This window comes from Chrysemys picta, chromosome 16 (assembly GCF_011386835.1).
Source record: "Chrysemys picta bellii isolate R12L10 chromosome 16, ASM1138683v2, whole genome shotgun sequence".
Taxonomy (NCBI): Eukaryota; Metazoa; Chordata; order Testudines; family Emydidae; genus Chrysemys; species Chrysemys picta.
Window position 1 is genome coordinate 26,497,801 of NC_088806.1, and position 22,398 is coordinate 26,520,198.

At 45.6% G+C, this 22,398-nt stretch overlaps 2 protein-coding genes and 1 long non-coding RNA gene across 5 annotated transcripts in view; 1 reads left to right on the forward strand and 2 right to left on the reverse strand.

Moving 5' to 3' along the window:
• Nucleotides 1–38: 38 nt before the first annotated feature.
• HINFP (histone H4 transcription factor) lies at nucleotides 39–8,795 on the reverse strand. 2 transcript variants are annotated; one of them, XM_005303780.5, is made up of 10 exons: nucleotides 8,635–8,795; nucleotides 7,825–8,004; nucleotides 6,767–6,993; nucleotides 6,262–6,373; nucleotides 5,270–5,422; nucleotides 4,368–4,445; nucleotides 4,145–4,265; nucleotides 3,802–3,940; nucleotides 2,242–2,366; nucleotides 39–1,431 (listed from the first exon to the last, which is right to left on the reverse strand). In XM_005303780.5, the coding sequence occupies exons 2-10, from the start codon at nucleotides 7,985–7,987 to the stop codon at nucleotides 909–911; spliced, it is 1,641 nt and encodes a 546-aa protein (XP_005303837.1). In that variant the 5' UTR covers nucleotides 7,988–8,004; nucleotides 8,635–8,795; the 3' UTR covers nucleotides 39–908. The 2 variants fall into 2 exon arrangements, with proteins under 2 accessions (XP_005303837.1, XP_065426628.1); XM_065570556.1 differs by lacking the exon at nucleotides 8,635–8,795 and adding an exon at nucleotides 8,384–8,562.
• Nucleotides 8,796–8,843: 48 nt separating this feature from the next.
• The window catches only part of POU2AF2 (POU class 2 homeobox associating factor 2), a 30,445-nt gene continuing 16,890 nt past the window's right edge, over nucleotides 8,844–22,398 (forward strand). Inside the window, exon 1 of one of the 2 annotated variants that reach the window (XM_065570557.1) lies at nucleotides 8,844–9,739. In XM_065570557.1, the coding sequence (XP_065426629.1) occupies nucleotides 9,535–9,739 (205 nt within the window). In that variant the 5' untranslated portion in view covers nucleotides 8,844–9,534. The remainder of the gene's footprint in view (nucleotides 9,740–22,398) is intronic. The other variant, XM_065570559.1, reaches the window with a different exon arrangement.
• LOC135976081 (uncharacterized) overlaps nucleotides 11,958–22,398 on the reverse strand; it is a 35,432-nt gene continuing 24,991 nt past the window's right edge. Inside the window, exons 3-4 of the long non-coding RNA XR_010593299.1 lie at nucleotides 20,291–20,364; nucleotides 11,958–12,393 (exon numbers count right to left, since the gene is read on the reverse strand). This is a non-coding gene — a long non-coding RNA (uncharacterized LOC135976081). The remainder of the gene's footprint in view (nucleotides 12,394–20,290; nucleotides 20,365–22,398) is intronic.

The following is a 22,398-nucleotide window of genomic DNA, read 5'->3' on the forward strand; positions in this document are numbered from 1 at the left end:
CGGGGCCATGGCAGACACCACACAGTTGCACCCTGACCTGGCACACAAGACTTTTAATTAATTTATTTTTATTATAAAAGCACTTACTTTGTACAGCCAGGAGCCCAGGCCCCAATGTGGGGAAAGCCCTGAGCAAGAACCCGAGGGGAGAATGAAGGCCGCACAAAGGTCCCCGAGTGTTGAGAAGGGCCCCCCAGTTTACACCAGCTCCCCAGCAGTGCATGGGGGAGAAGCAACCTGCAAAAGGACAAATGGACCCTTCGGCTGCTCAGATCAACAAGGGGATGGGGCAGTGTCAATGCAAATACTGATAAGGGACCTGTTTGAGCGAGCTAGGACGTGACTGAGACAGGGTCAGGGCGTCTTGTTCACCCAAGGGCAACGAGATACTGGACAGAACGAGCCTGTTTAAGGCCAAACAGCATCTCAGCAGGCAAGCCAATCCACCTGCAGCTCCAAAGGAGTGGAGGTTCTGGCTGAGCACAGGACTCTCAGCGAGCACAGGGACTGAGCCTCTTAGCAGGAGTCTGACCCTTCTGCCACGGACCTTTGGGGTGGTGGTGGGGGGAACACAGCCCAAACCTCTCCCCATGGGATGGAGGGTACTGAATCCCCAGCTCGAATCCCCTTTCCTGCCATGAGAATATCTAAGGCTGCTCCCAGCATCCACTGCCACCTTCCTCTCCGAGGCTGGTGCAAGGGAGATCGCTCCCTCTCTCCCACCGGGCGCTGACCGGACATGCCCAGAACCTTCCCGCAGGCAGCCAACTCCTCTGGTCTATAATCAAGGACGTGGAAGGACCCTAGCACGGTGATGGGGAGTGCTTGTGATTCCATCCCTGCCCTCCCAAGCAGGAGAGAGACCTGAATTTCTTTAAGCCAAAGTGCAGGGAGGCAGCACCGGCATCTCACATAATCTGTATCCCCAGTTCCTCAGCTGTCTTCTGTAGGCGGTCCATGACGTTCTCCTCCGGCTCCACGGCCAGGCCGCCGGGCACCACCGCCTGCTCCTCCGAAGGTGCATTGGCCATGACGTAGTACACAGTCTCGTTCTCCCCATGCTCGTTGGTCCTGTTCACCACACGGATGATGGGGCCGAGCGGGGCGCTGGGCTCTTGGTCTGGCGAGGCCTCAGCTCTCGGGAAGGTGCTTTGCTGAGCTGGGTCAGGGTTGGCAGCAGCATAGACCGGTGGTGGCAGTGGGGCCACCTGCGATTCCATGTCATTGGCTTCCTCCAGGGAGGCCTCTGCCGGTGGCTCCAGGATGATCCCTTGCAAGTTGCCCTCACCCTCTGTCAGCACCACGCACTCCGCCGTGCCATCCAGCAACTCGCCCTGTTTCTCCCGGTCCTTCAGCAGCTGCTCAGTCAGCTCCACGCTTTCATAGCGAACTAGTTGCAGCCGCATGTAGCCGTCCTCGTGTTCCTTGTACCTGGGCAGGCCAGAGAGAGGGACGGGTGGCAAGGGTTAGAACAAGGCTGGAAGGCAGATGCCTTGTGCAGTTACCGAGGCAGGACTGACTGCTTGGAGTGCTGCCCAGCATACTAGCACGCCCAGCACCAGGCGATCAGTGGCAGTTGCTACCCCAAGGAGGTTATTTTGCAGCACTGATATTCCTAAGCGGCAGACACCCCAGCACACAGCGCCCAGTGTGTTAACAAGCAGTGCAGTGGGGGAGGAGATGTTGTCAGGGAGGGTAAATCCTTTCATCCCCAGCCCCTAACGGTCAGCTTCTCCTTGTCTCGGCCATGTGCCGTATAGAGGGTTTACATCTCCACTCAGGCCAGGTTTGGTTTCTTTGTCCTATCCAGTTTCCATGAGCAAATTTGAGAGCCCTCCTTTTAAGCTCTGGAATGTCTGGGGGAGACTGAGGCTTGCTGGAGATTACACCAGATAAGGCGTCCTCAAAACGTGACTGGGCTTACACTGGGGTGACGCTCTCTCAGGTTGAGGAGAGCTGGATCTGGCTGCAGTCTGAGCCTGCAAATTCTAGAAGCATCCCAGTAGATCCAGCTGCATTCGAGTGGCTACTACACAGCAGCCCTAGTCTCTGATCTGCCACTGGAGGCTACTATCTAGGTACTGATAGAGCCCCTATCACCATAGCATCAGAGAACCTAGGAGCAACACCCCACCTCCGCGTGACTGTTCCCAGTGAGCCTGCTTGCCAGTCCCCTACTGCCCCCTGTGGCTCGAGAGAGGTAGTGAGCTCTGCACATAGGAGAGGCTGGAGGCCCAGTACCTGAAGCGAGGATGGCCCGAGGGCCACTTGAACTGGTGTTTCTTCCTTAGGTGCACGGTGAGGTTGTTCCCACGCGTGAAGCACTTGTCACAGATGTGGCACTTGTACCGGGGTTCCGAATCACCCTGGGGAGGGAGCGGGAAGAAAGGAAGGATGTAAGTGTCATGGGATTCAAACCTCGTGGGAAGCCAGGCTTTCCAACAGGAACAAACACCCTACAAGTTTTACAGCAAACATCATTATGGCAAAAGAGTGGGGGACAAGTAACACTTCTGACGGGCTTGGCATTTCCAATCCACGGGATGGAGGGAATCTCATTACCTAGGAGATCCCGTGCCCGGGCTGCTAGTTGTTCGGGACTGCTTTGCAAAGTGGCCACAGAATCATAGAAATGTCAGACGGGAAGGGACTTCAGTAGGTCATTTAGTCCAGTCCCCTGCACTGAGGCAGGGCTAAGTATTGGAGCCATACCTATGTCTGTAGAAATACAGGTATTAAAATGCTTGGCCCATGCCAGGGAGCAGCAGCAGCAGAACACACGCAGTCAGCCATGCACGGAGGAACAGGGGCAGGCAGACCCCCACCGGTGCTCCCAAGGGATTAGCCAGGAGGTGATACAAACTGACCGCTCATAAAACTATCACAATTGCCAGGTTAGTGGATAGTGCCCAAGAATAGAAAACTCCCACTCAAACCCCATGAGCCACCATTTATAGCCAGGAAAAAGCAGGCAAGATGCTAGGCACACATGTTAACACACCACAACGCCTAAATTACTGGGTGCGTATGTCCAGTTCTGGTTAGCGTTCTCTGCGTCTTTAGTGTCTTCCATGCAGCGACCTACTACTTGTGTGTCAGGGCTCACCTACTGTTCAGTACATCTTTGCTAAATGGCCAACACTGAAGAACTGCTGCTCTTCCCGCCCCGGCCCTGTATTGGAAGGGCGAGCAATTCCCTGTTCCCAGCCAGAGAGCAGAGATCAAGAGAGATCAGACAGCCAGAAGGAAAGTCATGAGAAACCCACTCTCCCCAGATAACTTGTGTTGTGTCAGCCGAGAATCAGAACCCGTTTAGCCATTAGCACTGCAGCAGGTGGAGAGAGGAACGGAAAGGACAGAAGAGTCAATTCCTCCCAGAGCTGATGGATACCAAGCATGACCATGGACTGTTCCAAATCTATGGGGGGTGGGAATGAAGCGGAGATTTGCGTTAGGGTTTTATGGTCACCTAGAAGGCTAAGGCGGGTTTGGGAGGAAGACCGGTCGAGTGGAAGTCAGGAGATATGGATTCAATTCCCAGCTCTGCCAGACTCTCTGTATGACTTGGACAAGGCACTTGGTCTCTCTGTGCCTCACTCCCCCATCTGGCTAGCAGGGAGGAGAGTATTCCCTTCCTCTCACTCTTTATCTAGATTGCAAGCTCTTCAGTGTAGGGCTCATCTCTCATGACGTGTATGTGCAGCACCTAGCACCCTGGGCCGCAAACTTGCTTGGGGCTTCTCAACATTATTGCAATATAAACAGTGGGAAAAGCAGCAGATCCCTTGGTTCCCTCCCCACCTCGTGGACTTTCCTGTAGTGCAGTTTGATGGAGCAGAGGGAGCGCGCAGTGAAGCTGCAGGCTTCGAACTCGCAGCGATAGGCTGGCTCTTTGCTGTGAGTGTCCAGGTGCTTCCTCAAATCAATGAGATTTTTACAGCTGAAAGGAAAGAACGCAGGAATGAAGCCAAATGTGTGAGAGACCCCTATTCTATTCTCCTCCCTGGCCCATCAGTGCTTCTCTCCCACCCCCAGCCCCTAACAGCCCAGCCACCATCCCTTCCCCCCCCCCCCCAGAACCAAGCCCCACCTCCGAAGCCCAGACCCACTCCACCCTAGGGAAGTACAATCACAGGGACCCCACCTGTAGTCACAGTAGTCACACTTGAAGGGCCGCTCCTCGCTGTGCCGGAAGCGGATGTGGTTGCGCAGGGAGGAGGGCAGCGGGCAGGTCATGTCGCACAAGGGGCACTTGTAGTGGTTTACTGCTCGAGAGAAACGAGAGGGAAGCCCATCACCATGGAGTGGGGAGAGGGAACGCACTTGCCAGAGCGACGGCTGGAAGAGAGAGAAGGGCCTTTACTCACCATGGTTCCTCATGTGATCACGCAGCAGCCTCTCGGTAGCAAACCTCTTGGAGCAGTGGGAGCACTGAAACCTCTGCTCTGTAACATTGGGGAAAGGTGGGGGGAGAGAGAAGAGAGTGCACAAAGCGGGAGGGGAAGGACAGAAAGAACAAAGCAGAGAGAATATAGCACAGATAGCAACACACAGGAGGAAGAGAGTTAGTTATATCAGAGCCAGGAGCCCTTTCTTCTCATTCACAGCCACTGACGCTGCCCCTGGCTAGAGAGCCACTGTCTTGCCTTCCAATGAACAGTTCTCCCAGTGCTACCACTGCACGACTCAGGAAGCAACCCCAGAAGCAATTCTACTGCCTTCAAGGATGATCACAAAAACAAGTCTAACCAGGAATGAGATGCATGGGAGCTGGGAACATACAGGGAGAGCTGGGAATGTACACGGGGCCCCTGCAGGGAGCTGAGGGGAGACCAGCAACTCCTTTCACTTTTAGATACAGGCCCAGCCTGCAGCGGAGAATGCACAGCACAGTACTGACTCCAGCACCCAGCATGGCACAAAGGAGCTCAAGGAGATTTTTAAATGAATCTAGCACTGGCACAAGGGCCTGACTGCCAGCCTGAGACATTAGTCCCATGTCCACAGAACAAGAATGGCACTAGATACAGCAAGACAAACCTCCCCCATGCTGCCCCACTCCTGCCTGAGAGGGGAATTCAGTCTCAGTGGCCTATTCAAGCCGCTGGTCTCTCTGGTGAGCCTGAGAGCCAATCAGTGCCAACACTCACAATGGTCGTGCCCTGCTAATGCCTTGCTCCTAGAACAGAGAGCTACTGACAAATCAAATGACCCGGCTAGAAGCAACAGGGTAGATCAGTGACAATCCCACCCCCACTCAGGCACTTACGATCCAGGGCGGTCTGCCGGCGGATGTGGTCAAAGAACTTGGTGTTGTTGGAGAACATCCCGCCACAGGTAGGACAGGCCACTACCTTCTCCTGCGTGTGGCTGCGCAGGTGTTCCCGCAGCTTACAGCGCCCTTTGAAGGTGCAGTCGCACTCTGAACGCAAGAGGCAGAGACAATGGTTAGCTCCTTGGCAAAGGACCTGACAGCTCCAAGAAACTTTCAGTAGCCCAGGCAGAGGAAAATGCCTTGCTGCCCCCAATGGAGAGCTAGGCCAGGCATGCTGCAGATATGTAGGAGACCAGATACAGGCCTACATACAGCATAGATCTGTCATTCCACGGGACACATGAGCAGCCGAGATGATCACGGCCACATGAAAGATAGCAGTTATTGTTAAAGTTAAACTAGCACTTCCCCCGAGATTCTCTGTTCAGAGACAAGGGCAAGTTCAGAGGCCTTGATACCATCTATTAAATTCCTCAACTGCAATCACCAGGTATTGAGCCCACCCATGGTGGGCAGTTTCCAGTCAGTTCTCTGACAGGTTGGGAAGTTCTTGGGCAGCTTTACACTTCAGGGACTGAAAACCCCTTAGCAAAGGTAGGAGGGCCGTCTAAGTCAAAAGGGCTGGGGACTAAGAAGCCAGAATCCCAGGTTATATTCCTCACTCTTACATTGACATACCACGGGCACCCCAGCAAGTTGCCTCTGCATTTTGGTTTCTGTAGCCATCCAGTGGGGAAATGGGTGAGGCAAGGCCCAGCTCATTAGTGTTTAGAAAGCCCTTTGAGAGCCTCAGTGGAAAGGTGCTACAGAAGTGCAAAGCCTTGCTGTTTGTCAGCTGCTCCCCTGCCCCGCCAGGAGAGCTTTCAAGTTCTCACATGTGCAGGGACTGTGTTTTGTTCCGTGTTTGTACAGCACCAAGCACAATGAGGTCCTGGTCCATGACTTGGGTTCTTAAGTGCTACAGTAACATAAATAAAATCAAATACCTTTCCAGCCACAAAAGACCACATGGTTCTCCTTCCCAGCTGCCTTGTATTCTGAACAGAAGCTGTGATCCTCCACATGCCGGTAGAACCATTCAGGGTTATCAAAAGATCTCTGTTGGGGGGGGGGGGGAGAGGAGACAAAGCCACATGCATACTAGCAGTTCTGGTACAGCTCAACTTTGACAGACCGTTTTCCCTCCTCTCCCTTGGGGCAAACACAGAAAAGCACAATCAGGGCATTCAAACTGGTTGCAGTGCTCGTAATGCTGAGACCATCTCCCTAAGCTAGAACTGAGACTTTGTTGGCTTGAACCACGTAAGGCCCTGTCTGTGCCCCCACTTGACCTGGGCTGAGTTCTCAAGGGTTTCATCAGAATGACAGCGAATCTCCCAGTTCCCAGGCATTCACTGTGAGAGAATAAACCCCCCTTTTCTCCTGCTCCCACCTGACTGCACACCCACAGACAGGATTTAGGAGGGCTGATCCCCTCCCTGTTGCTCTCACCTCACAGTACTCCCACAGACACAAGAAGTTTTCCTGGATCTCAGGGATGATGTTGCGGCTCTGGAAGTCCAGCTGACAGTGGCTCACGTCTGACTGGCTCTGCAAAGCCTGCAGCCCCCACTGCTTCAGCTTAGTGTGGTAACAGTGGAAGTAAACATGGCGGACCAGGTCTGCTGAGCTCTCTGGGGAGCAGAAGCCACATTCCTGCCACAGACAAGTGTATTCTTCTGCAACACAAATAGGAAACACAGTTACTGACAAATCTGTAGAAAATGAGTGTCTCCCTGTTAAAGCTTAAGTCCCCATAAGCTAGAGATGATGGAAGCTTTCTTCATAGCCTTCCCTCCCTGCAACTGGTGGGACCACCTACTTATGGTGAGAGGAGAACTCTCAGCTTCCTACTTGTTCAGTTCTGGACTCTGGCTTATGATCCACTACAAAGGCAGCCGAGACCTTGCACTCAAGACAGTCAATATAAACATCAACTATTCACAAAAATAAATCTCCTTAGCTCTGTTAATAGCTCAAGTGTTCACAGATCCCAGTCCTGTGCGCCGAATGCTAGACTATGCATCACCCTTTAAAAATATATAGTTAAAGCTGCTAAGCATCTCACTGAGCAGATGTAATTCAATAGGTGTAATTGAAGTCACATAATGAAGAAGAATGTAATTTAAGGGTTTGCTATTGTCCCTTACTTCTACAGACAATGAAGGATTGCGGTGTCAGGTAAGGGAGAACAAAGCCTTCCAAGTTCTTGATACAAAACTGTACTGCACCACAGCCTTCAATCACGACCAGACATTCTAATAGGTTAATTGACAGCAGAGTGCACTAGACCCACTGGAAAGTTTATTTTCTTACCCGAACGCAGAACACATTATCACCAGTGGACACTATGGCATCACTCTCACTGGGAAATTCACTATTGAAATTTCTCCATGTCTACCAGGAGTGGTTCAGAATAATGAAGGGAGCTTGATGACCCACCTGACGGCTCTTCCAACCCAAGAGTCCAATTTTAGTTATAGTTTTTAATTGCACTCAGTGTCCCTTACCAAGAGGGTTCATCTCATCCCTATGTTCCCCACGAAGATGCAGCTGCAAATGCTCCGACACATGATCACAAAACTCCTCCATCTTAGAGGCCACATAGGTGCACATCTCCCATTCACACTGCAGCACCAACTTTTCTTTATTGCCGGCCTTTCCAGGAGGCATGGTCCGACCTTTAGGCACTGAGAGAAGATGTTACAAAGACACAAAACGTTTCTCACGCCCATTCAGTCACTAAGAAAAACATCACCACCAAAAAAGATGCCCTCTACAAAACCATGGGGCTTCCTAGATGCAGCGTAGGTCTCGGTACTATAACGAGGGTAGAACTATAACTGCTGTCAGCTCAGTGGGGGAAAATAACCACAAACACAACGCTGTATTTTGCAGATACAACCCCTGCCCTATGGAGAATCGGGGGGGGGGGGGGTGGCCAGCCACATCAAGAATAAGATGCAACCCAAGTAGGAGCCCCAGGAAAATCCAGACCCCCCCGCACGAGCAGAGAATGACGCTACGCCAGAGGACACCAGCGTCCCCAGCGGGCTGCCAGGCGCCTACCGCCGGAACCGGAGCGCAGGGAGCGCCGTGTGGACGCAAATCCTACGGTCCGGGTCCCAGCGCAGGGGCTGCCCCCGCTGCAGGGGGCAATGGCCGGATCGGACCCAGGGGGCGCGGCTCCCCCAGCCACAGGAGCGGGGGGCCTGGGGACAGCGGCCCCGAGACCGCAGGGAGCCACGAGAGCGGGGGGACGGGGCGGGGCCTGCCCGCGGGGGGGGGGGGGGGGGGAGAAGGACCCGATCCCTAGTTACCGGCGGCTCCTCGCGCCCGGCTCCGAGCCCGCCGGCAGGGGGGGGGCGGGGGAGGAAGGGAGCCGCAGCACCCTAAAGGCCGGCCGCCTTCGCAGCCAATGGCAGCGCCTCCTCCCAGCCCGGCAGCCAATCCGAGCGAGGGGAGGGCGCGCGGGGCGTCGGGCGGGAAGGCCTCGGCCGGAAACGCCCCCCGCCAGGACGGGACACGAAGGTTCCGGCTGCCTGTCTACACGGAAGTGCCCGAGATTGGCACCGGAAGCGGAAATAAGCCATGGCGACCCCTTTTTGGGGGGGTATATAATGGAAACGTTTAAGTCTCCGTTTTGACCTTTGAACTCTGACCCATTACAGTTTGTCCGTGACCTTCTGAGCCCGGTGGACCAGGAGCTTGACCCCTAGCTCATGTGCATCAGGGTAGGTGGAGTCAGGCATCTCCGTGACCTCCTGACCTTTGACCTTCTGAGCCCTGGCTTCAGTGGCCCTTTGGCCTTCCCAGGAGCCAGGGTCAGGGTTGTAAGAGCAGTAGCTGGAGGCAGAGGACACCAACCCCTGCCAAGTGGCTGGGGATGAGAATCAAACACTAGTTGCCACTTCTCCGACAGCACCAAGCCCCATCACCCCTGCTGGCACAAGGTGCAACCCCTGCAGGGACTGCCCACCGGATCTGTCTCTGACCCCCGTATAAACTCACATCAGTGACCCCACTGTGCCCATGACCCCTTATCCATTCTAGGCCTATAGTACTAGGGCTGTCGCTGCTGCGGAAAAAACTCTCTACACACCACATTAACATACATACACTAATAAACACAAAACCTGCACACACTACAAACACACACAATGCTCATCACTTAAACATACATGCATATCTAGTAAGGAGCAAAACACTTTAAGAAAGACATGGAAAAACTGGAGAGAGTCCAGAGGGGAGCAACTAAAATGACAAAAGGTTTAGAAAACCTGACCTCTGAGGAAAGGTTAAAAAATCTGGGCCTGTTGAGTTTTGAGAAAAGAAGACCGCAGGAGGATCAAATAACAGTCTTCAACTACATAAAGGGTTGTTACAGAGAGGATGATGATCAATTGCTCTTCATGTCCACTAAAGGTAGGACAAAAAGTAATGGGCTTAATCTGCAGCAAAATGGATTAAGGTTACATATTAGGAATTTTTTTCTAACTATAAGGATAGTTAAACACTGGAATAAGTTACCAAGGGAGGTTGTGGAGTCCCCATCATTGGAGGTTTTTTTAGGACAGGTTGGACAATACCTCTTAGGGATGTTCTAGATATATTTGGTCCTGCTTCCGAGTAAGAGGATGGACTAGATGACCTCACTCTCAAGGTCCTTTCCAGTCCTACATTTCTATGATTCTAAGGCCCAAAACCTCAAAGGTATTTAGGCATCTAGCTCCCATTGAAATCAATGGGAATTAGGCACCTGAATACCTTTGAAGATCTGGGCCTAAACCTTAACGTCAGGTTAGGAAAGAATGCGACCTAGTCCTCATCCTCAGGAACTCTCTCATTCTCTGGGACCGATTTATGATTTATCGTTAGTGAACCTCATGGTCACTGCTTCTATTTCATCATGATTATTCAGATATAAATACACCATTGGGCCAGAGGAGCAGGGCAGTGGGTAAGCCTCTGAAACTTACTGAATACTATTTTTATCCCCAAAATGTTAATATTTCTTATTGGGTTAATCTTTTATTTCATGTTGAAAATCATGAAGGCCCATGCGAAAATTCATGCAAATAACATTAGGCAAATAAGAGGCAGAAGTTCTGAGTCAGTCAATACAAATAGCCATCCTGCTGTGAAAACAGATACACACCACTGGGACTTTGAAACCTTCCTGCAGTATCGTATTTGAGAACAATGCTTTCTATTCTTCCTGTGATGTGCGTGTATAACCTGGATCATAAATAATGAGGCAAAAAAGGTTATAACATGTTTCTTTGGAGTTCTACAATGTGTATTACATTTATTATCAGCATAATCTATTAAAGGGCATTGCAAACTGTTGGGGGCCATAATTTGAACAACCTTTTCCCCCCTTTTCTCTCTCTTTGCAAAGTCCATCTAACTCCTGGTGTTTTCTACCCCCTATCTGCCGCTGAATAAGGAATTCAGGATCAGGATCTTAATGTTCAATGTCATTTTTGTTAAGAGATAATATCAATGCCAGTAGCCCAGCTTTTTTGTGAGTATCAACAAACAGGTATCTACACCCACAATGGAAAGATACAAATTATTTAAAGAAACATGTCTGTTGCAAACTTTCTAAAGAAAACAGTGTTAAACATTTTTTTTTTGGTGGGGGAGATATGTGGCGGACAAATTGTATGTTTCATCTCTTATACAGGTTTTCATACATATTTTTCAAGTGTTTTGCTTCCACCTTAACATTTTGTGGTTACTTGTTTGCTTATATATAGGACTTGATCCAGCAAAGCCCTTAAAAACTTATTGATTTCAATAGGGCTACCCATCTGCTCTTAGTTAATCATATTCTTAAGTACTTTGCTGGACTGAGGGCTTATTGATATCATATTATGTCACAATCAGTATACCTGCCTCTCAGGGTTGTTGTATGGATTGATTAATAGGTATAAAACACTTTTGAAGATATCAAAAGTAATGCAGGGGGCCCAAACGTGTATGCATATACTTAACTTTAGGCACATTTTAGTAGTTGCTTTGGGCCCCAAGCATTGAGTATATCATGAGATTTCATGCGGTAGCTCTTTTTCCTCTGTGTAACTTGACAAAGTGTGAAATCCTGCAATATATTATGTTAACTGAAATTTACAGTTGGTCACCATGGTAAACGGGACAAACATTGTTGTAATTTGTTGTATAAACAAGTAAACCCCTCTCATCCCAGAAGGCTACAATCAAATTACTGGCAGCTGGAGTTCACCGTTAAACACAGTACATTAACTGTTTTATTATCCATTAACTTTATGCTGCATGAGCCACTCCAGATAGCGTGACACACAACTGTGAGTGCCTACCTCAGACTGCCAGAAAACAAGGGCAGACACCCCAAACTGGTGGTATGTTTTATAATTAGATTTCACCAAGTCAGTAACAAATGTGAACTTTTGAAGCACTATACCAGTCTTACCATGGAGTCATAGACCCTTAGACTCTCCAGCCTATCTTGCCACTCTGGCAAACTGGACTTTGTGATAAAAGGTTACTTAAATCTAAAATCATACCACATCAGGTTTCTCCCAGTTCCAGGAGACCAGCCACTTACCCCAGCTCAATTGATACTCCACATCTTATACCAAAGACAACAGTGGCAGTCAAATTTATAGTAAACTAACTAAAGATTTATTAGCTAAGAAAAAAGAATGAGTTATTGAGAAATTAAAGCAGGTAAAATATAACAACAGGTGAATCACAATTTGTAACTTCAAATGGTAGCAGTGGTGTAAAAAAGTGGTGTATGAATTTCCCAAAAGTCTTTCAGGGCTACCCAGAATAACTCTGGGGATCTCCATCTTCTCATTCAGTTATTCTGCCCTGTTAGAATCCAAACAGTCCAGAGATGAAGGATCTTTCTTTGGATCCATTCTTATATCTTCTCACAGAAGACAAGCTGACAGTCTCTCTACCAACATGGACTTTTCCTTTGATGACGATGAGTGAGGAGGAATTCAGGTGTCTTTTTACTACAGATCATCACACACAATGGCCATTCTGATAAAGTCCCTCATTAGCATTCCACCAGGCTTCTTTGCTGTCTGATGAGTTATTTAGTTATAGGGGTATTTACCCTGTAAATGTTTGCTATTACATTATAACAGGAACAGATAAGTGAAAACAATGCATGTAACATCCCTTTAGTTTTATGATGTTTAAACACCCAAAACATTAATCACTTTGAGCTATACTAATCCACGAGTGAAATGACCTGAAAACACTCTAGCATGATCTGGTCAGCCAGTGTCACAGCATGTTGCAAAATAATGTTATTTAACAATAAACAATGGGTTTAAATCAAAATTTGAATTAGGGAAATAAACACTGAAATACATCTGTTAGGCCAGTGCTTTGTCTTAGTAAATAGGAGTATAATTATTAGTCAAGTTTGTTTTGGGGCAGGCAAATAGAATATAAAAATCAAACGGGATGGTATAAGGTGTGTAATAAGACCCAGTGGTCCTGTTATGGTTATACGGGAGTACTCAGTTGGCTGTATATCTGTTTCCTATTATGGATCCTGATAATGAAATAAATGGAAGATGTGTGCCTAAAACCCCTACACTGCATTGAAAATCTCAGTCCCCTGTTTTGGGAAGGCAGGTGTATGATAAGAACTGGGGTCTGTGGTAAGAAGGATATTGGTTGGATTTTGATTTCATCTTTGGTTCATTATTTTCTTGGCTTGGCATGAGGAGCAACTGCAGGTTCAAATGTTTTTTTAATGCAATTATTTTTAATTGATAGGAAAACCATTTAGGCCTGGTCTACACTGGGGGGGGCGGGAAATCAATCTAAGTTACGCAACTTCAGCTACGTGAATAACATAGCTGAAGTCGATGTACTTAGATCTACTTACTGTGATGTCTTCACTGCTGTAGGTCGACTGTTGACACTCCCCCATTGACTCCGCCTGCGCTTCCTGCTCTGGTGATGTACCGGAGTCGACGGGAGAGCGCTCAGCGGTCGATTTATCGTGTCTTCACTAGACACAATAAATCGACCCCTGCTGGATCGATCACTCCGGAGGTAAGTGTAGATATGCCCCTAGAGTCAATAGATACTTCTGAAACTATAGGGAGCAATCTTGGCTCCATTGAAGTCAATAACAAAACTGCCATGGACTTCAGTGGGGCCAGAATTTCACCTATATCTTTTAGATCTAAAGAAATCAAGCAAATAAGATTCAGGCACAAGAGATGGAAGCAGACAGGGCTAGTGAGGAGCTCTGACAATAGGTAAGCAGTAGAAAGCTGACACTACTGCTTAGTATGCAAAAACGTATTTCTTTTACTGTGACCTAATACCCACCTCCCAAGCTTTATTGGGTCCTTGTTATCTCTTGACACGAACCTTGATTGTGAGCTCTCTGGGGCAGGTGCTGGCTTTTACTACATACTTTCCTGCTAAACTCTGTTTTTTTCTACCGTGTCCTCCCACCCTTCTCCACTCTGTTGGTCTCTTCTGTTACATCCTGTCTGACTCCTAGCCTATGAACTCTCTGGGGCAGGGCTGTCTGCTTTGTCACATGGCTGCACAGTGCCTGGCACAATGGTGCTCTGATCCCTGACTGCAACCTCTGAGCCCTAGTGTGATATAAACAACAGAGGCTTACACAGAAGAAGTGAGTTTGAAGGAGGAAAGAAAGGCAGTATATCCTTAGTAAAAGCTCCAAGCATAAGAAGCCTGTGGATGTGGAGGAAGGGTGTGGTTGAAATAAGAATCTTCCATGGGGTGGAGGAGGAAGAGATCAGTCAGAAATTACAAATTCAACGGAGAGGTCATATATCAGACTTTTCCATTTGTGAACTTGGCTCTGTGTTTTTATCACCACTCCTCTCTGGTCAGACTTCTGTCTTTTTGCATTATATGGCCAGACACACACTCCAGGTGATGTAGATTCAATACGTCAGGAAGGGAGTTGCAATTTTCTGTTATTTCAGCTTCCCATGAAGCTTTTTTCTTTCTCTTGACATGCCTGACAGGAGCAGCCTTTGCCAGCAGCTGCTCTCCCCCCACCCAAACAAATGATGGATGGAAAAATAAAAGCCCTCCTCCAATAATGCTGCCAGTGGAGTTACAAAGAGGAATGGATTTGGACTGGCAGACCCTTGAGCCGTCAACAGACTCCAGAAGAAATGAACTATTTGATTATGAAGAATGTACTGGCACTATTTCACATAGGTAAATTTAGTGTCTACTTATGCAGGACATAGTAAATTGAGCAACAACCTGATGTTCTTGCAAACAAAATACTACAGACCTTGTCCCTCTTACTGTACCTTTCCTCCTACATACGTCCATGTTGAGGCCAGTAATGTCACACAATAATGATTTCCCAACAGATAATCAGGGCAAGTTTCTGAATCAAGGTATAAGCTACAACATTTGAAGAAGAAACAGTAAATAGAGTTAACACTGCCTCTTGGTTCAGGAAGAGCAGAAATGCAGAATTCATCACAGTGCATTGCTATCTGCAAGGAGTCTAATACTATCCACCTAGAGACAGCGACAACAATGAATTAGTAGAATGGAAGCTTCTTGCATGCTAATGGAGAACAAGCCAAGGTCATTTACTGGGGAGCTATGGAAAAAGCATCTAGCAGGAAGGACTGCATATGGATTCGTAAAGACACATGGATATGTGGTCCAGATTGTTATTGACTGAAAGGTGTTACCATCTTTGATACTCTTTGTGAAGCTAGTTGGTGATCTTAGTTCACTCCACCAGACCCAATGCAGTGTCCACTGCAGTTCATAGAAATCTATGGGAGACTCTCCTTTATATTTTTTAACATCTAACCTTGATTGTGAGCTCCCAAGAGATTGTTGTTTTATTACTTGTTTGTACAGTGCCTAGCAAAATGATGCCCTGATCCTAGGCTAGGGGTACTGTGCTACAAGTAATATGGCATTTTCCTAAGCACAATTTCTCTAGCCAAGTCCCTTTTCCTCTCTGCTATATGGAGACCGCTGATCACTGCATGACTTATACGTTTTTCATTTTAAAATAACTTTTCCTCCATAAACACGTGAAATTCCGTTTTCACCCATTCAATGTCTTTTTAATCAAGAGAAAGAACCTTTGAGAATGATCTGCACTGACCATGCAAATTGCAGTGAAACAGACAGTGGAAGATTTGCATTTAAACAAATCCCAAACAAGCTATTTCAGAGACATCATTAAATTGTGAAAAATACATTTCCGTCAGGCTCAAAGAGAACTTTATTAGCGGAGAATGAGCATTGACTTCATTCTCAACTGGAAAGCTCCTGACGGTTCATTTTCAGAAATCTTGCAGAGTCTGAAAGGGGGGAATTCACAGCAGCATTCAGAATGGAAACTGGTGAGTTTCATTGTCCAAACTTTCCAACATATAAAATGTATATCTCACCGATGGTTAATTGAAATATCAATGGTAGAAAACGGGAATGGGCACATTATGTGTTGTCTGAACTGAAGTAGAAAGGCAAAGAAAGGAATGTGCCTTTAAATCGCTATTTGGTATTTTCAATATTTCAGTATTTTAGCAATATTAACTAATATTTTCAGCCTTCTCTAAATACAATTTAGGATGCTTACTTAATTTATAATGCACTTTTTCAGAATTTACTGGAAAATTGTAATAAATTCTGGTTTTCTCCTGTCTGTGCTGCCAGTTATTTCAGGGTTTTAATATCTCAGTGTCAGATCTAGCACTGTGTCAGATCCGTTAGTCTTTAAGGTGCTACCAGACTCCTTGTTGTTTTTGTGGATACAGACTAACACGGCTACCCCCTGATACTTGAGATCTAGCACACTGCCTCACTGAACTCAATGGGACGGATTATGTGAATCGAGGCTATCTAGGTGAGAAAAAGTTGCAGCACTGGGCCCTTATTTTGTAGCTGATAAATTAGATAGGCCCTGATCCTGCAATGATTTAAGCACTTGTGTAACATTACATATGTGAGAAGACCAATTGACTTCAATAGGACTACTACTCATCTGAGTACAATTGAGCATGTGCATAAGTGTTTGCAGAGTCTTACTTTGTAAATAGAATCACTAATTTAAAAGAAGCTTTCAGTATAACATTCATGTGCTTTGCTTCAGTGGTTCAGGGTTAGAGCAGAGTAAACGGGTTCACTTAAATAAGAATCGGTATGAAAATTGGCTTAGTCCTTGAACTAAAGTTAATCCATCCCTGACTAGAATTCCTTTGATTTTTACATGAAATCAAATGAAATCAGCCCAGTCCCATCTGAGATATTGTCTATATTAAGACAATAGTAAAGACAAAATGTAAACATTTATATGTATATATGGGCATGGGATCCCACATATTTACCAGAGGAACTGACGATAGAAGTCAATCAGTTAATGAGATTCTAGAATATTTGACTATAGAGTCTGCAAGTAATAATTGTTATCTCTTTTTCAGGATGTGGAATTGGGATAATGTATTATGGAAAGGGGTTCACAGCATATAACTTGGGTTCACATGGGTCCTTCTAAAGCAAATGTACTGTTGTATGAGAAACGCCATCTAAAAGTAGCCACACACTGATGACTCAGAGAAAGCAACCTAATACCTAGAGCCCTGCAAATCTGCGGATATTTGCTTTATAGCCACAGACCATGTTTGTGGATCAGATGTGGATACAAATTTTGTGTTCGCACAGGGCTCTTCTAATACCTAGCTCTTATATAGTGCTTTTCATCAATAGCTCTCAAAGAGCTTCATAATAATAAAAAATAATAACTAGCTCTTCTATGCTATTTTTATCTGTAGATCTCAATGTGCTTTACAAAGAAGGTAAGCATCACTTTACAGATGGGGTAAAAGAGGCACAGAGCGGGGAAGTGACTTGCCCAAGGTCATCCAGCAGGCCAGTGGCTGAGCCAGGAATAGAACCCAAGTGTCCTGAGTCCAAATCCAATACTCTACACACTAGGAAACACTGCCTCTCCACAGTGGTACTGAATTATATTTACTTCACAATGGTGAGTCAGTGTCATTATCACCATTTGACAGATGGGGAAACCAAAATGCAGAAAGGTAAAGTAATTTCCTTAAGGTCACATGATTAGTCGGTGTCTGAGCCAGGAACAGAACCTACAGAATCCCAGAGCAGGACCCTCGCCATGGGGTTATGCTGCCTCCCACTATATCACACAACACTCCCATTCAGCTGCCTCTACAGCACAGCTCATTTACCCCCCAGACTGAATCTTTCACACAATTTCTTTTGCATCAAAAGTTTGTAATGTGCATTCTTGACCTCTTACAGGTCAAGTTTCATCAGTACATAGAAAGACAGATCCATCACGGGCAGAGAGTGTGATCTAGTGACTAGTCTGGCAGTGACTCTGCCACTGACATGCTGTATGACCTTGGTCAAATCATTTCACCTCCCCGTGCCTCAGTTCCTCCCCCGCCCCCCGTAAACTGGGATTCATGATGCTTACCCATCTTTGCAAGCCACTTTGAGATCCTGAGATGATGTTAGTGAATAGGTGCAGAGTAGAAGTAGCATTATAATACATTTGAAAAAATCATTTGACTGCAGATGTCAGGTCCTGCATCCAATTCTAGAACACTGATAATTGCTTTAAAGGTATTTGGAAATCTGTTTATAGAATTGCTTGGATTTAAGATCTGCTTCAATGCATACTTGCTCTAATGGCACAAGATTAGCCCATCGTTGCCATTTATGTATATGTTGCAGTTTGAGGATCAGGTTTTTTTGTCTTGTTAAACAAGTTTTAGGATACTGTCCAACCTAGCTTGGTGTACCTGGAGCCTGAGATTGACATCCTGTAGGGCCTGAGTCCCGTTTACACGGCTCTGATAGTGTACATGGTACACTGCCAGAGAGATGTAAAGAGGACTTAGTGCAAATGAGAATCGGGTTCCAAGTCTTCTGGTGTATTTTGGCCTCATTTATTTAACACCCTCGATGCAATATTATGTGTGTTTTAAAGAATGACAGAAATTAGACATGGAAAAGACTGAACAGTAGAGCTGGTTAGAAAATTGGGGGAGAAGGGGAGGTAGGGATCCTGCAGAAAGTTTAATTTTTTTGTCAAAGAAAAAAAAAGAAAACAAGAATTTTTGGCCAAGAACCATTCAATTTTGGAGTTTTTTGTTTTCTGATGAAAAATCAAAAATATTCAAGGAAAGACGACATTTGTCACAAAAAAAGATATGTCTATACTCTGCTATCTGGGCACTTCTATTAGAATTATTTTATTAATAAAAAATTGTTCATTTAACATTTAGAGGCATATTTATAGAGGTGGAAAACTCTAAGTGCAAGTACTGTTATGTATATATTGTCCACTTTTGCTGTATTGCCTTGGCATATGATCTGTCGTGTGGATGCATCATATGCATTAGCGGTTTTATTTTAAAGTTAGACAACTCAAAAGTTTAAAATTAAATATTTAAACTTCCTAAAAATACCCCTAAGCAATCAATTTTAGATGTATACACACAGACATGCATGTAAAATTTTGCTTGTTTGTTTGTTTTTTTTAGCAAACTTTGTTTTCATAGCTTCTTGATTAGAAGCCCAAACATATTTTTATTAGAACTAAGACACTTTAGAAATTATTTGCAAACAAAATAATGATGCCCAGGCTCAGAATTTGCGCTTCAGACCAATGCAGCAGAAAAATATCCTTAATAATAGGGGTTTATAGCAGAAATAACAAAAGCCTATTCACTAGGGTCCTGAATCAATGCCTAGTGGAGTCCATGGAAAGACTCAATATGTGGAGGAGTCAGACTCAGTCAGTGGGAAGAGGGGGACTCAGAAGATGTGAGTGCTATTCCCAGTTCTGACCTGCTATGTGACCTTTTGCACATCACTTCACCTCTCTGCTTCCCCTCCCCCCTTTTGTCTATTTACACTGTAAACTCTTCAGGGCAGGGCTGGACTCTTATTCTTTGTTTGTACAGCACCTAGCACAGTGCAGCCCCGATCTTGGCCGGGGCCACAGACATTACTAGAATAAAAATAAATAATCACAATAATACAAGCAATGCCCTGTCAAAGAGAATTTTAGACACTCTGTGACCCATGGCCAACATAAAGACCCGACACCACAAAAGCCTCAAATTTCACCCTATGTAAGTTTCTAGGAGTTTAAATACACCTGTGAATAACAATACTGTAGGTATTAAAATGATAAAGTGAGTCAGAAAAGCATAGATGTAGCAAGGTAAATCAGAATTTTAAAGAGATCAGATACTTCCCCTCTGGTACGTTTGTGTTTGCTTTCTGTCCGGAAACACAGATCTTTTTGTTTTCCAAAGGATTAATTCAAACATCAACTTCCCATTTGTAACATTTGAATAAAAGCCTTTTTTTTAAACTCCTCACTGCTTTCCACAGGTGTGAGCTCTTTACATGGACAGACTCCAATGGAGAGGATAAAAGAGTCACCTTCATTATTGTACCCAGCTACATCACTAGGCTCATTTAGTCAAAACACCCAAACAAATGGAAAGTTTTGCAGAGATGTACTCAGGGAAAAACAAACAGATATGCCTCTCCAAAACTCACATAGAGTCAAATTCCCTCCTGTGCAGGCTTCACTGGGACTTAAGTGTTGCCTAGTGGATAAATCACTGCTCTGGGACTCAGGAGTCCTGGGTTCTAGTCTCAGCTCTGGCACTGGCCTTCTGAGCAACCCTGGGCAAGTCATTTTGCTTATCCGTGCCTCAGTTTCCCCATCTGTAAAATGGAGCTAATGTAGTTCCCTGCTTTGTAAAGCTTTCTGAGATCTACTGCTGAAAAGTACTATTTAAGAGCGAGGTATTATTAATTAATTATTATTATTATTATTAAGTGGTTCATAGGCCTTGCATTGGCTCTCTGCACAAGGGCGAATTTCATCCTTAAAGAACAGCTTTACCCAACTTAACCCAAAGTCTCTGACTATCTTACCACTTCCTCCTGCTTTCAGTTCCTTTGAAGAACAGACTAATTTTTACCAAGTCGACTTGCTGTTTCGTCTTGATCTGTTCAAGGGAAATGTTTGGTTCAGATTAAAACAAGTAATTAAGTACAAAGGTCTTGCTTGAAATTATTTGCTTTTCTAACCAATCCGATACGCTGGGCCAGATTACAACCTGCCAATCCAAAGAATAACATAATATAAAAGGCTAAGTTCTCTGTGGCTGCAAATTGGTGTTGCTCCCTTGACTTTAATGAAGTTGCATGGATTTACACGCATGGGAAATCTGGCCCATAATTTATTTCTTTTAGGTTTATAGAACAATAAAAAACGCCCATACATAAACCTCTGGGTGCCCCAAACACTTCAACTTAAATGTTCAAATGGTGACTGCCCAAATATGAATGAACTCAGCTAGCTGATAAATCAAAGCAGCAAAAATGCCCCGTTAGCCGCACCCCCAGAGACACACCCTCAGCCTCCCCACAAAACCCTGTCAAATAAATGCCTTTTGCAACAAGCCCAGAAGGTCACCAAGTTTTGGACCAATGAGGGTGAGGAACAAGTTCCAGAGTCCTGGGACCCTCACAAACCCCGCCACTCCCGCCAATCATACTACTTAGCGCTCATCTAGCACGTTTGATCTTTCTCTTGCAAAGCACTTTACAAAGAAAGGTCATTTTCATCATCCCCATTTTATAAATAGGGAAACTGATGCACATGGAGGGAAATGAATTGCCCATGGTCATCCAGCAGTGCAGTAGCAGAGCTCAAATTGAATACAGGTCACCCAAGTCCCAGTCCAGTACCCTATCAACTATAATATACCTGAGGCCTCTCTCAGGTATACAGAACTCACACGCAGTGTTGGTCTGTTTTTTTTTTAAACGAACTAATAATAGAATCTTAAATATATACCAAACAAACCACCCTTTTCATTATGCAAGGCAGCATACTGCACAGCATAGACTTCTACCACTTGAGCCAAAGGAGTAACACTGTTAACTGGTAGCAGTAGTAGGCTGTTATCCGCTAGTGGACCAGCCACTAGAGAGGGATACAGTACCCACTCTGCCAATGGGGGTTACACTTTTTAGATATTAGTTACTATTAATTGATGTTATCAAGATCTTTAAATTATCTGGATTTTGTTGAATGTAAATGACAATTATTCATTGTAAAAAGATGGTAAAAATTTAGTTAAAACACTGGTGAGTGTTAGCAAAAAATAAGGTTATTACCTCTTTAATATATCTGCCTACTTTTTTTTTTTTTGGTCTCATTGTTCTGTAATTCCATTGTGATTTGGGCTAGTGATTTCAAACGTATTTTAATCTGTTTTGGTGGGTAGGGTCTGAAATCGAGGCAGAATTAGTATGATTGAGGCATCTCTTGAGATTACCACATGATTTATAATTTAAAAAGCCAACCTTAAACCCTTTTACAGACATGTAACATTTTGTGAGTGGTATTAACAAAGATGCATCAAAAAATTACATGAGGATATGGCAAAAACGCAGCTTGTTGCCCCTAGAAAACCCCACATCCTCTATATACGAAGGCCGCAAAAATGACAGATGGAAATTAATGAGCTCTCCATATGTAGCAGCGGCAGAACGAAGCCCACGCCGACTCCTCTGATGGCAGATTCTCTCTGACATTGAAGGACAAGGCTAAGACTAGCAGTCTGAGCACAAGACTAGGAGACAGGAACTCCTTAACCTCTCAAACAGCCCATCCCTAGGGAACAACTCTTTGTTTTAATGGAATTTGTTCTGCCTAAATGAGACTTAGAATTACTAATTATTTTACCTTTGCATTGGGATGGTGCTTTTCAGATGCTTTCTGCACAAGCAGTCAATGGCAGTGCTTGAACGAGAACCCATGCCTCCTGACTTAGCTCCCTGTCTGCTAGATCGTGCTGCCTACTGAAACAGAGAGTGGGCTTGAGAAACTAGTTCCTCATTATCTAGAGTTCAGCACAATTTAATCAAAAGCATTGTAATGAGAATGTATTTTAGCTGGGCCATTTGGTTTTAGAGTTTTTTGTCTGTGTTGCGCTGACAGTAATATTGCCTTGGAGTATGAATGTACAGTA